Source organism: Vespula vulgaris, chromosome 6 (assembly GCF_905475345.1).
Source record: "Vespula vulgaris chromosome 6, iyVesVulg1.1, whole genome shotgun sequence".
In the NCBI taxonomy this organism is placed as follows: domain Eukaryota; kingdom Metazoa; phylum Arthropoda; class Insecta; order Hymenoptera; family Vespidae; genus Vespula; species Vespula vulgaris.
The window spans coordinates 250,207-263,763 of NC_066591.1; the positions used below are offsets into that span (position 1 = coordinate 250,207).

Below are 13,557 nucleotides of genomic sequence, written 5' to 3' on the forward strand. Positions count from 1 at the left end.
TTGACCTCGATCGAGAGTCCGGGCTACGATCGCGTTTCTATCGATTTCTACGAGATCGACGAATCGATCGTTAACGTTTCATGCATAGAGAAGCGATCGTAAAGGCCAAGATCGTTTTCGAGTCAACGTACAATACGTACGTATACGAGGATCGAGGAGTCGACGAGCAGCTCGTATGGCGCGAGCTTACCACGCCCGTTTTTATTAACTACGGCACTATGGCACTACACGGCACTACGGCACACGCCAGCCCTGACCTTTTCCGCACGAGGCACTCTCTCTCTCTCTCTCGCTCTCTCTACTACCTCGCCTTCTTTCGCTTCTTTTTTCTTAGATCGAAAAACAAAAGTAGAAAAACATTCACCGAGCAGCGGAGAATACGAAGCAAATTGGATCTTGGACAGGTGCTCGAACACCTTACGTCCTACCGTCTAACTAATTTATAACCAGTTTTCATTAGATATTCCTATTTATTTTCCAAACGCGTAGAAGCCTCGTTAAAGCATGCGCTCGATATCGCGAAATCGCGCTGGCAGACGACGCGATCGGTATGCGATTTGAGCCGTTATCTGCTCCTTGAAAAGAAAGAAAGAAAGAAAGGAAGAAAAAATATTTGCATTCGTAGGCAAGCGAGATGAAAAGGAAGATACGCGAAAGAAGAGTGTAAAGATGCGATTGGCTATCGGATAGTGATATTTCTGCTCGATAAGAGATGTAGTTAAGCGTTCGCAAATGGTTCGAGCGCTCGTTTTCCACAGAGTCGCGTCGATGCCGCCTCGATCGTTCCATAATTAGCAATCTCGCTCGTAACGTCGATAACGTTCTTCCTAGCACGCACGCACGCACGCACGCACGCACGCTCCTTAGAAAATCGTTTGCTCGTTTCATGATCCTTTATTAGCGCGAATAAATATGTGAAATTTTTATCGTTTCGATCGAACGTATCGTTGATACGTCAAGAACGAAAGTCGTACCGTATACGAGGAAGAAAGGAAATATTGGTCTGTGTCTCGAACGACCAGACGCAACTCGTTCGAGAAGGTAAAAACGTGCAATCGCGTAGCTCGATACTCTTCGCGATAGAAACGACGTAAAAGATAAAACTATATCCGCGCGAAAGAGCACCCGGACCGATTAGGATAATCGACGTCGTTGCGCGAAACTAATCACCGCGGTTAGACACTCGAGATCAAAGGTACGAGGCCGATGTATCCGAGATTCGTGGCGCAGATCGTAACGCGTCTCGATCCAAAATATATAGAGGTTTTTGTACTTTTAGAGTCTCTCGTTGAACTCGTCTAGAGTTCGATTCAATTTAGGACATGGAAGAGACGTTTATCGATGCCGAAGCAGCGGAGGGGGAAAAAGAGAGAGGCCCTGCAAAAATATCGAATGTCGCTGGACGTCCAACTTCTGGACACTCGATACACACGTTATACGCGATAAAGAGAAAAAGAGGTATACGCATCGACCGCAAGATTTTCTTTCTTCGACCTCGAGGAGATACGATTACGCTTACGAATACGATAGCGGGCGATAGCGACGAAATTTTCTTTTCGTCCTTTATCCAATCGTCTAACCGCGCACAAAGGAGCGTCTTTATCTTCTCAAGGTTGATCGGTGAATAATGGAAATCCGGTAGAGCGTGCACGGTGTAAATCTGGTATTATGTTAAATAAAAGACCGACGGGAGAAAAAAGACGAGTTTGTAATATTTTCGAGTGTTATCGACTTTTTAAACGTACGTATTGTAGATATACCGGTGAACGTCTCGCCGGATGTAGCAATGAACGGGCGCAGCGAGAGCCAACGAGCCATTTCCGGGGCCTCCTGCTGCAGAATATTACATTGATAACAAAAATTGCCTTCCAAGTGTTCGCGATGGCAAACGCAAGACGGTGCCTAGTCTCTTCTTCGTCTCTTTCTTTAGCGAGGCTATACCGATGTAATAACTGCGGTAGGACCGAACGTTTAACAACGTCAAACTGCATTTTAATGCCACGTCTAATCTCCAATCCCTATCTATTTTCTATGAGAGACGCTAGAGACGACGACCATCGGGGTAGTCTCGAATCGAAAACGTATAGAATCGAGTTCATTAAGAAAGATCAAAAGTCGCGCACCGCCTATCCATCGTTTCGTCGAGCCCATCCATAGACGCATTATCCGTTTTAAAAGATCGAGCCGAGAGCCAACGAAGAGCGTCGCGTTCGAACGTCAGCGACATAAATTCTTAGAAAATCATTTGTCTGCTTTTTATTCGGTCGATCCACTCGAGGGACGACACATGCTCGGCTCATCGAAGAAACGACGAGACGACGAGATGGAAACGTCTTGGACAAACGTAAAGACCAAATTTATGAACAACCTCGTTAATCGTATATACGTACGATTCGAAAAAGAAAGTCTCCTGCGAATCTCCTTGTTCCTCGACGTACTCGAAAATAAAACGGCAAGTGCCTATGGAATGACCCTATTCAGACGGCCATAGCTCGAGGCTTTCTGGATCATCGTATCTCGGTTGAACGGTGCGCATCGGTGCACGTCTCGTGAAACAAATCAAAGGGTCCAAGGGACGGAGTGGGAGAAAACGGAGAAGGGTTTGCGTGTGCCTGGCGTTCGTGAACCGCGAAAAGAAGAAGAGGAGGATAGGAGAGAAGGGAAGGGAAGGGAAGAGACGAGAAGAGAAGAGAAAGGCCGTGCTAGTTCGAGAGAGAGAGAGAAAGCGCGCATTGAAACGCGTCATTCGATCACGAAGCTGGTATCAGGTGCAAACCAGTTTCGATATACATATAAGAGAGCAGTAGAAACGTGCTGCAAACTTTGGCATCGGCAGCTCGACATCACCGAGCTCGGTACTGGCCTCTCGACGAATGAGATTCTGCAAATGGCGACACGCACTCTGCTCTTGTTCTCCGACGAAGATACGGAGCTTCCGAAGCATTTAACTCGGAACGCGAGTCCGCGCATCGACGTAAATAAATCTATCAAAGTTTCAACAGCTCTCTCTCTCTCCCTCTCCCTCGATTCGCTCGCCGTCGAAGCGAGAGCTTTTTCTTTCGATCGATTAAAAAGATTTTTCAAACGATCGATCGAATCGTCCGTTGCGCGGATAGAGATCGTGATTGAGACAAGATCGCAATTAGTCCGGTTTGCTTTGAAACAAGAAACATCTCGAATAAGAGAAAAACGTTTGAGCATTCGTGTGTCCACGTAAAGGCACATTCTTCCACGAAAGCAACGCGTGCATGTTCGCCTTCCTCGAAACGTGTCTCGATTTCTCAATCGACTTTGCCTGTCCGTACAAAAATCGCTTCTCGTTCCATCGCCCATCCATCCCTATTCCGTCGTGTTCTCTTTACGAAAAGCCCTTTTCAACTTACAACTCGGACGAAGCAACGATCGATGTCAAACGAAAACAAGATTTAGCCAGAAGAGGAAGTCAAACGACGCTACGTGACACGTCGCGCGACGCGTTCGTAGCGTTGAACGAGCTCGATTAATTTCGATATGACCTCAGTCAATCACGTGACTCGATCTCTCGAGGGTACAGCGTAGTCTAATTCGATCGTGACTATTTTGCCACATTTCATCGAGACGCGAGACGATCGGTAGGAATCGCTTCGACTTTTAACGCGTTTCTCGTCGTTCAAAACTATCGTTCTACTAGATCACAAATGTCCAACGCAGAAACTTACCGTACACCGTAAGAAGCAAGAGAAAGAAAAAGGAATTTCATTTTCCTAGAGATCGTATCTCGTTCCGCGCGAACAAGAGAGTAAGTAAAAAAATGAGAGGAAAAGGGAGAGTGGATAACCAAATTCGAATCACGCAGAGAGAAAGGACGGTAACGCGATGGCAGCGAGCGCTATACATCTGCCAAAACGTCCGAGACGGGATTACAGAAGATTTTTCGTTTCGAGTGGGCATACCGAGATTAAAGCACCCCTCCCCGCTTCGTCCTGTTACCCCAAAGATCGAGGTGAACGAGCCTGAAGCGCGCATACGACCTGTCTCGAACGAGATATCTCTCCGAGGACCGTGATTACCCACGGCCCCGTCTCGCGCGTCGAGAATCTTGAAAAATTCGCTCTCGGCTCGAACGATCTGTAAAGAGCTTAAAGAGAATCTCGAGAAGAACGATACCACCTACCGGAATCGGAGCAACGCGTATCCTTTATGGTTCCTAAATATAGGATCCGAAGTGTTTATAATTATCGTGCGATATTTTCACGCGGCAAATGAATCGAAATTGTAGAATAATTGTTTACCCTCTCGTATCGTACATCCTACGTCCTATATATCCTTAATATTATCGTCTCTCGAGTGGCGCGCCTCTCATCTTGGACACAGCACGAAGAGGTCTTACGAAGGAGACCGCAGGGTCTAGAGATGGGAGGTAAAGGCGAAAGAAGAAGAGGATGCAAGGAGTGAAAAGAGAGAAAGAAAAAGCGAATGAGAGAGAGATAGAAGAGGAGCAAGCAACGAAGGAGGGGTCCTATCGTCGTCCCTAAACGCTTATTATGCGGCATTACTGGTAGCCTCGTACATGCACACATATAATACGCAGTCACGCGAGCGTTAACCGTTGCGAGGAACTCCGTACCAAGAGAGCGGAGCAAGTTTTTTGCACGTGCTCCCTCTCCCTTCCTCTTTTTCTCTCTCCCCACCCTTGTCCTTTCCTGGGCGATCTCTATCGTGCGGTGTCGTAATTGCCGCACCTGAGGACCATCCGTTGTCGTTGATTATCGAGGAACTCGCGCGAGGATGTACGCGCGGGAACGACGGCCGACGACAAAAAAAATTCAGAAACACAAATCACAAAAAAGAAGAAAGAAAAAAAAGAAGGAACGAACGTTTCCTTTTTCACCGATTCGTCGAGAGCGAGAGTTGAGCTTCGGCGTGCTTCGACCAAGCGAGTTTATCGAAATATTCGACTCGCGTTCGGATCGCGTCTATGCGGTCGTATAGTTTTCGGAGATATGCGCGCTGGGTGAAAAGCGATAGAATACGCGACGCGCGTTCCTCGCAAAGGAATGTCTCGGTTTTGTTTGAACGACGCGATAAATACGTTACCGTGCAAATCGAGCGGCCGGGAAACGCGATAAGAGCAGAACCTAAACCCGTCATCCGATATGATTATTTAGTCGAAAGACGAGTTGCGTCGAGGAGAGAAACTTCGAAATAAATGACACGGCAGAATATATCCACTCGCTGCTTATCTCCCTCTCTTTTGGATATCTCTATCTCGAATCTTTCGGCTCTTAAACTCGAAGAAACGAGTTCTGGTGGCGTCGCTCGCTCGTTAAGAAAGGACTAATTGGACCGAATAAGGCGCGCAGCGATTCTTGATCGCGTATTCGGTGAGGTTCTTCGATGATTCGTGTTCTCTCGCTGGCAAATAAAATCGAATCTTTGGAAAAAATATGAAAAACGGGTCCGGCCGGCATAAAGATTCGTTGTTGAGGCGATTTAAAAGACGGTAGAGAGCTTGGAATTCCATAAATCTTTCTTCCATTCGTTATCGATGGCGGAAATCCGTGCGTCCGCGCGTAAAACGATCGTATAATTGGACGAAGCGAGGTGTGAAATCGTCGGCGATTATTTAAACGGACGATGCCTCTGCGGAGCAACCAGTACCGCAGGAATTTCGCGCTTCAACGAAAACCGATGCCCGATATCGTCGGCCACGGTTAATTCGCCGATCGCGAAAATTACCGACGGATTAGAAATTAGCTTTTTCAAAGGAAAATCACCGCGAACGAAGACAAGAGAATTCCGCTCGAATCGGAATGACGTACCGCGATAGAGAGAACGATGCGAATGATAATGCGTTATGAAAGCGGGACATCGAGAACGAAGAGAAACGAAGACAAAGGAGCCCGCATCCGATATTCAAGACGGTCTCTTTTTCTTCTTCTTTTCGTAGGTACTATCGCCTTACGCGTCGTCCACGTTTCTCTTCCCAAACGTGGCTCACGCGTCGAAAGAAAGCGCGTAGGCTTTTACAACGTCATTTTTAGAGATGGACGTGAAATGAAATTTCCTCTCCTACGAATATCCGACGAAACGTTTCCTATTTTCTAGTCGATTTCTCCGTCATATGCACGCACGCGCGCACACGCACGTATATATAAATATATATATATAGACATAGGATACATACACGTATATCGCCGAAATGTACGTACGTATATCGCGAGGAATACCGCAACCGTGTTTCCCATAACGATCGCTCGTCGACTAGCCGCGCGTTAGTTCGTCCGAGCCGTTTGACGTCCGGATAATATGTATCCGTAGCAATGGGAACGCGACCGATGTGAGAAATAATTAAATAGATGAAACGATAACTCACGGATGACAAGGAACGTCTATAAACTTAGATATATGGATCTACGTTAAAGAGGATAGAAACGTTCGGCGCAAGGCCGGCCGATGCTTTTACCGACACGACTAACCGGCGTTAAAAGAAAAATAAATCCGAAAAGGCGGTACCTTGAAAAAACCAGGAGCCTCCTCGAGGACCCATAATAATTGCTTCGCGTTGACGACGGACCATTAAACGTGTTTTTCTAACGTTCATTTTTCCAAGAGAGAAGTGAAAAAATAAGAGAGGGAGAGATAATATTTTTAGGGCCGCATACTTTGACCTGCTCGATGAGTTTTCTCTCTCTCTCTCTCTCTCTCTCTCTCTACTTCTCCTGTCTAAACACAAATCTCAAAGATAACGTTTCGTTTGTAAAGAAAAGTGGAAAACGGACGACTACTAGAAATAGGACCGAGTAAATACATAATGGTACATCTCGAGGAATATGACTCGATGCGCATGCCGTAAAACGTTTCGAAGACTTTATAATCGCAACCTTTCGAAATGATTTTCTAAAGGAACTTACGACGTTAGGTTTGGATCCGTTTACAGGACAGCATAACTCGAGATCCCATCCGTGTTTCTCGATTTATTATTCGAGTTCGTTTCCCGTGAACACCTGCGCGAACTCTACGCGCGTTCTATATACGCGACGATATCGAGCCCATCGGCTACGAGTTAAAACGAAGAAAGAATACCAAAGAATAAGAGCTCGAGACTGCCGAGAGATAAGAGGCAAGAGAAATTATAACGATGCTATCGGGATTCCGTTTGCACGCTGCATACCGCGAAACTCGGCGTAGCTAATGCGCTCGACGCGAGCAAAGAACATCCGAGACGCTTCGTTGCATCGAATAATATCCTTTTTCCGGCCTCTCTCGTCCCCTACGAACTCGTTCAACTTTTACCATTGTTAAGGATACTTTGAAAAAGAGACGAAAGACCCTGCCGTTATTACGTGGATCGAGAAAAAATACTAATTAATATTATTATATATGATGAAACGAAAGGGAAGAAATAAAAAGGGACGCGCATAGAGAAGGCACGATAACTCTCGTTGGATAATTGAACGTAGTTCGCGGTCCGGCGGCTAGCAAAGGGACTATACCGATCGACGTAGCAAGAGCAAACAATTAGGCGGAGCCTCACGGTCGAGCGTCGAGATAAGTATCTTCCTGTCGGGCCAGGAGATCTCACGTGCTTCGTAAATCCTATAGATGTACAGCTATATAAAGAAGCGTTTAATGCGGCTACGCCGATAATGGGACCCATCTATCTACCTGTCCGCGTAATCTGGCAGTTGCATCTCTCTCTCTCTCTCCCTCTTCCTCGATCCTCATCCTCCTCGTGATCGTCATCTCTCTCTCTCTCCCTCTCTCTCTCGATCGATCCCCAATGACACGAGAAAGAGACAAAGATAATAGAATAGAATTTACGTTCGGCTGCGAACGCGCGGAACGAAGAACGTAGAAAAATGTCGAGATAACGAGTAAAGCGTTTATGTGGTAGTAATGAAATAGAACGAGTCTGCCATTATATTAGATTATCCGAAGGTAAGAGAGAACAGAAGGCAGAGTTAGGTGGCACGTCGCGAGTTCGGATCATATCGCTTCGGATAATGGACCAAACGGTATCTCTCGAGATGTAACGAAGAGAGTATCGACGATAGCCTGTATCGATATCGGAGATACGATCCGAAGGACGATTCCTTTCGTTCCAACGACGATGATAATACCAATGGCCGATGTTCCCTTCTCCTCTTCCCTCTTTCTCCGCGAACGGATAAATCTCGCAAGAGAGAACGTAGAAAAGTTATTGCCCTGCGGCTAAAGTTCGATCGACCGAAAGAAACTCGGAGAAACGAGGGAGGAATGGGGAAGTGCGCTCGAAAGTGCTTAAAAAAAAAAGAAAAGAAGAGAGGCAAAGGAAACAACCGTGGTCCTTCGAACTTCTCTGCAAGATCTTCGCGAGCGTGCGACCAACTTTATGAGTCACCGTGCGTGTTATCTAAAAGCAAGTTGGCGAGCACAAGAAGATTTATCTCTGCGAGGATAAGTAGAATAATTAATTCGTATTAGCCTATTACGCTATGCGGTACGCGTGCTCCGATGCACGATCCCACTAAGCGGTGAATACGATCGACGACGATATTGACGCTCGAGTTGGCTCGATTACGCGCTAATGCTTTTCGGTTAATCATTTCTACCTGTCGAATGGCTGTCGAATATTTTTCACTTTGGCACGCGTATTAGGTGTGGACGGTATCTCATATTCATCGACTTGTACGTATTACTGCAAGCGATATCTAGTTGAATCGATAAAACGTGTAAGCTCGATTAGAGTATGCGACTAAATGAACAGGAAATAACGATTAGCGTCAACGACATCCAGTTAATCTTCCTACGCAGGACGACGACACGGCGAATGAAAAACGTTCGACGATAAGCGTCGGTAATCGAGTTAATTGGACGCGTTTTATGCGTATGCAGATTATTACGCCAAAGCAACGTCGAGCAACATCGATCGCTTGGAATCGTTTACTTACTTTCGACCGCTCTCGAGAAATCTGTCAAACTCGACGGACATCTTGCAGCAAAGGGCTCGTCTATTGTGAGAGGACGAACACTTGGTATCGATCATGTGGCCGTCTGAAATCATAGATTTTAAAATCGAGGGAGTGCTCCAAATTCGTGATGCCTGCGGAGAAAGGGAAGGAAATTAAAGGAAAACTTATACTCGAAAACGACGAGCGGAACCGGACGAAAAACGAAATCACGAGTAACGAGGCAAACGCTCAAAGAAACACGGTGCGCGCGTGCCGAGGTCAAACGTCGGACGATCCCCGAGGGCTCGCGTGCTTCTCTTCCTTCTTCTCCGATCGTCTTCGATCCGATCACCATCCACCTTCGATTCTGGCGGCACATCGTTATGACGAAGTACACGAACGATCTTGCCGAGTAGACCCAGCCCAAATGCAAATTCGCGAAATCCTATTTTATATCTAAGCGCTCGGTCAACCGTTCGAACCTTCGTACGCGAGTGAAAAGTATTCGAGATCGCGACTGTTTCCAAGAAGATCGAGAACTCCTTAAATTTTCTACGTCTCTCGAGGCTCGCGGCTTCGCCTCTCTCTCTCGTATTTTCCTCCCGCTTCACCTCCTCCTCTTCCTCCTCGTCGTCCACAGTCGCGTATCTGGCCCGAGGCTGCACTTACAGAATGCACGCAATGCCGGAACACGTCGCATGCACACATGCCGTTGGCCCGTCTATATCGCTTTAGCAAAATTTCTTCTCTCTTTCTCTCTTTTTCTACCCTCCGGTTTCCATTTTACCATGGATACCGCGCATCCTTCTTCGCACTTTCGATACCGCTCCCTCGCATACCAACGAATTCGAACGTGCAAACGACCAAACGTCTACGGAGAGCGTATTCCGAACGACGTCGCGAGGAACACGAGGAAAACGCCGAACGGTTCTAAAGTTAATTTCGTCGAACCCATCGTCGTCTAGTTTTTCCCTTCGATCGAACGCGAGTTCCCAGCGCGATAAAAAGTTACGAAGAATACTCACTCGTTTGATTCTGAAAGTATGGATCCTCTCGATCGGTGAAAAACCACGTCTGCAACAAAACAAGAAACAACATTTCTCTCGTTATTGCTCTTCGCTTCGACTTTGTTTTTTTTTCCGTCGAGTTCGCGTCCTTACGATTACGCTACGAGAGAAACGTAAGACGAGTACACGTGTTAAAATGGAGGCCTATTTTTAGTTCGAGCTCCCGTGGAGGGGCAGAGAGAGAGAGGGGGGGGGAGGGAGAGAGAGGCAGCCGCTGACAAACAGACAGTAAAAGACGGAAGGCTGATGGTTCTCTAGAGGTCTAGGACAGTCGACCAATTACGCGAGAGAAAAAGAGAGGGAAAAACGCATCGTCGAGCAGACAGTTAAAATTTGGTCGACTATTTTCCGTGCTGGCGCCAATCGAGTTTAAACTAATTCGTCCAAAAGTATAGCAACCGAGCGAAGAGAACCGAGGAATAGTGCACGGCAAAGTGCACGTTGCCGATCGTTTCTTCGTCGCGCTCAAGTGGCAGCAGCCTTAAGCCGGCTGTTACCTCGAATTTCACTCGAGCTCCTCGGATTCCATTCGACTGCGACTCGTAGACCATATTTATATACAGGGTGAACCGTATAACTCGATTTACGCCTTTACATAGTTTTACCCGTTTACTCCGGTTACGCACGGCCAAAATTTAACGCAGAAAGGTCCGCGAGGCGACGTCGCCGACTTCGACGTTCGAGCTACTAAAACGTGAACGAACGCAAGAAAGATGTACGCGCGTTCCACGTACGTACGTATTACGATACGTTCTAGTTACTCGAGAGAGATTACGAAAGAGAGTAGGAAAATTTGTCGCGTTATCAGACGTAACGAGTGGCACTTTTCTAGTTGAAGAGGCGACGGCGAATCTCGTATTACGCGTTCTCGCGTTACGCGCTAAACGAAGGCTGGCAAAGACGATTCGAAGCAGCCGAACCGTTCTCAAAGTTCGTCTCATTAAGAGCATGAAAGACAATTAAACGCGTCCTTGGTAACCATTTAACAAAACTAGACTTCTTTTCCGTGGTATTAGCTGAACTAATTAGAATCAGCCGGATCTTGTGACGCGAAACCTACACACTCGTTGAACAGAACTTTCGACGAAATTTTCGAAACGCTCGATAACGAGACACGGGAACCTTTAACGGAGTACAAGGGCTGGTAAATACAATGGATATAATTCATGGTAGAAAGCGAGGAAACAAGAAGGCAGAGAAGCGCGTTTAGTTTCTTTTTCTCTCGTTGAAGACCTATGCGAGCTACCTCTAGGCGAGCTACCTCCGATGTTTTTCGCCCGTAAATCTCTCGAAAGCGTTCTCCCTCCTCCCTCTCTCTCTCTCTCTCTCTCTCTCTCTCTCTTTGGACGCAAGAAGGGCTCGCGCCTGCCATCTCTCCAGGGTTAAGACTATTCTAGGAAACGGCATGTAGCGGTGGAAAGCAAAGAGAAGCGTTTACAATACGCGCAATTAGCCGTTTCAAGATAATATCGGCAAGTCGGTTCTTGCGTCGATTCTCGAGAAAGAAATGCCTCGCGTTTGACGCACCGCACGCTCTTTCGTCCTTGCGTTCGTCCTTAATCGTTTACCCGTTCACCGTGTTTATTAACGACAGGTAAGACAAACGAATACGTAGTGGCGAAATGCGCAAAGGCGGGCGAACGCGTACGCGCAAGAGGAGGCCAAAGAAAACGGAATCGTGGGAAATGAAATTCGTGCGACGAGACGAGCGCGACAACTCCGCTTTTGTCCGCGAGTACGCTCGAGTACGCGCGAGTACGCGCACAAAGTAACGTCTGTCCCATGCCGAATACGTTTACGAGAAGAGACATATTCAGATATATTTTCCCAGGCGCTGGTCACGTTCGTAACGCGCGATGCAACGCTGCTGAAAGTTTCGAGCCGCGGAGGAGTAGCGGCCCAACGACACGTACCTGATCCTTGGCAAATTGGAACCATGTGCCGATGATGGCCGGCAAACGAGAACGATGATAGTGCTTGGTAGTTTTGACGCTGATAAACACGTCATCCAGATTCGTCGAGAAGGGTACCATCGTGGCCGTGGCGAGCGGTGGTGTCATCGCCGAGCCTCCTTCGCCGATTACGATCCTTCTCGACGCGGATACTTCGATCAACGGCTCGTTTCTACCATTGACCTCGCTGCTTATCTCTTCGATCCACTGCAAAGAGAAAATAATGGGATTGCTAATGGGGAGTCGACCCGCCGAATAATGCTCCGCGACGCTTCGTTCGTCTGCTTTCTGCATTTTTCAGCGCGCGCTCTTTTCTTTCGCGAAGGATCGATCGATCGATCGATCGAGCGAACGTATCGAGCTGTAACGAAAATAAATGAATCGTCGATCGTCCTAACCTGACGAGGTGCCACTGCCTGGTAGAGGAGAATGGTGACATAGGCGGTAGCAAGTACGAGGGCCAAAGCCTGCAGGCCTCGTCTCGTTGGCAAGGCACGAGGCATCCTCGCATCGACGATATGGCTCTTGCGCACCTCGTACTTGGGAGAATAACGAGCTTGCGAGGAAGCAGCTCCGGCTCCGGTACCGCCGCCCTTACCACCCTCGCCCTCGTCTCCGTCCCCTTCCTCCTCCTCCTCCTCCTCCTCCTCGCCCACCACCTCCACCTCCCCCTCCTCCTCCTCCTCCTCCTCCTCCACCTCCACCGACACTTCGACGATGCTCCTCCTTCGTTCCCTCGCGTCGTTCCTCAACGACAAACACCAGCCCGCATGACTCTCCTCCTTTCGTCCCGTCGACGAAAGCACGCAGGACATAACACACTTCGAAAAAGATCACCTCTCCCTCTCTTTCTCTCTTCCACCTTTGTCGTCTCCGTTTTCGTCTTCGTCGTGAAACTTCCCATTATCTTATCTCGTCACCGCCATCTCCTCTTTCGCTGCTCCAAGGCGCACCTCCAACAACTCTTCGTGTAAAAATAGCGCGCGACAGCTCGCAAGGAAAATCGTTCGACTTATCTATTTCGTTCGTCTACGTTCCCCGCGCCAGTTCCAGATCGAACTTTAGCCAATTTTTACACTCGCGATCAGCGTCTTTCACGTTTATATCACGAGCGACGAACGTACAACTGTTTCCTTCTTCCTACGTTGACATCTCGTCGAGATAAACGCATTGTATCTTCTCGCAAAGCCACGGATAACAGGGAACGACGAAATTCGAGAAACGCGGTATACCGAACGCTTGGATCGACCGCGCGGACGACGAGTCCTCGACTGAAACACATGGACGGTCGTCCCCGTGGCTACGCCGTAAACATCCCCTTGCCTGCCACTTGCCGGCCGGCTCGCCGTCGCCATGGAGAGGGGGTAACGTTGGAGGGGCAAACGCGCGCGACCGCAACGCTGTTACGACGCAACGACCTACCGAGCGTTGATCGTGCGAACGGTTGCGCGTATCTGCCTTTACGCGATGTATCGATTTTAACAAATTTCCATAATTTTAACGAATATTCCGACCTATTGTTCCGCGAGAAGTAGCGACAGCGAGCAACGACTCGAACGCGTCCCTATCGTTGACGTTTTTCTTCCATTTCTTACGAGTCCACGCTTACGATCGTTCGTCGAGAGT

The 13,557-nt window shown here is 47.9% G+C and overlaps 1 protein-coding gene across 1 annotated transcript in view; it reads right to left on the minus strand.

Annotated features, from left to right (window-relative positions):
* LOC127064582 (fringe glycosyltransferase) overlaps positions 1-13,418 on the minus strand; it is a 29,374-nt gene extending 15,956 nt beyond the window's left edge. The window contains exons 1-4 of the mRNA XM_050995837.1: positions 12,330-13,418; positions 11,893-12,138; positions 9,938-9,986; positions 8,913-9,015 (exon numbers count right to left, since the gene is read on the minus strand). Coding sequence (XP_050851794.1) covers positions 8,913-9,015; positions 9,938-9,986; positions 11,893-12,138; positions 12,330-12,746 — 815 coding nt within the window. The 5' untranslated portion in view covers positions 12,747-13,418. The remainder of the gene's footprint in view (positions 1-8,912; positions 9,016-9,937; positions 9,987-11,892; positions 12,139-12,329) is intronic.
* Positions 13,419-13,557: the final 139 nt, after the last annotated feature.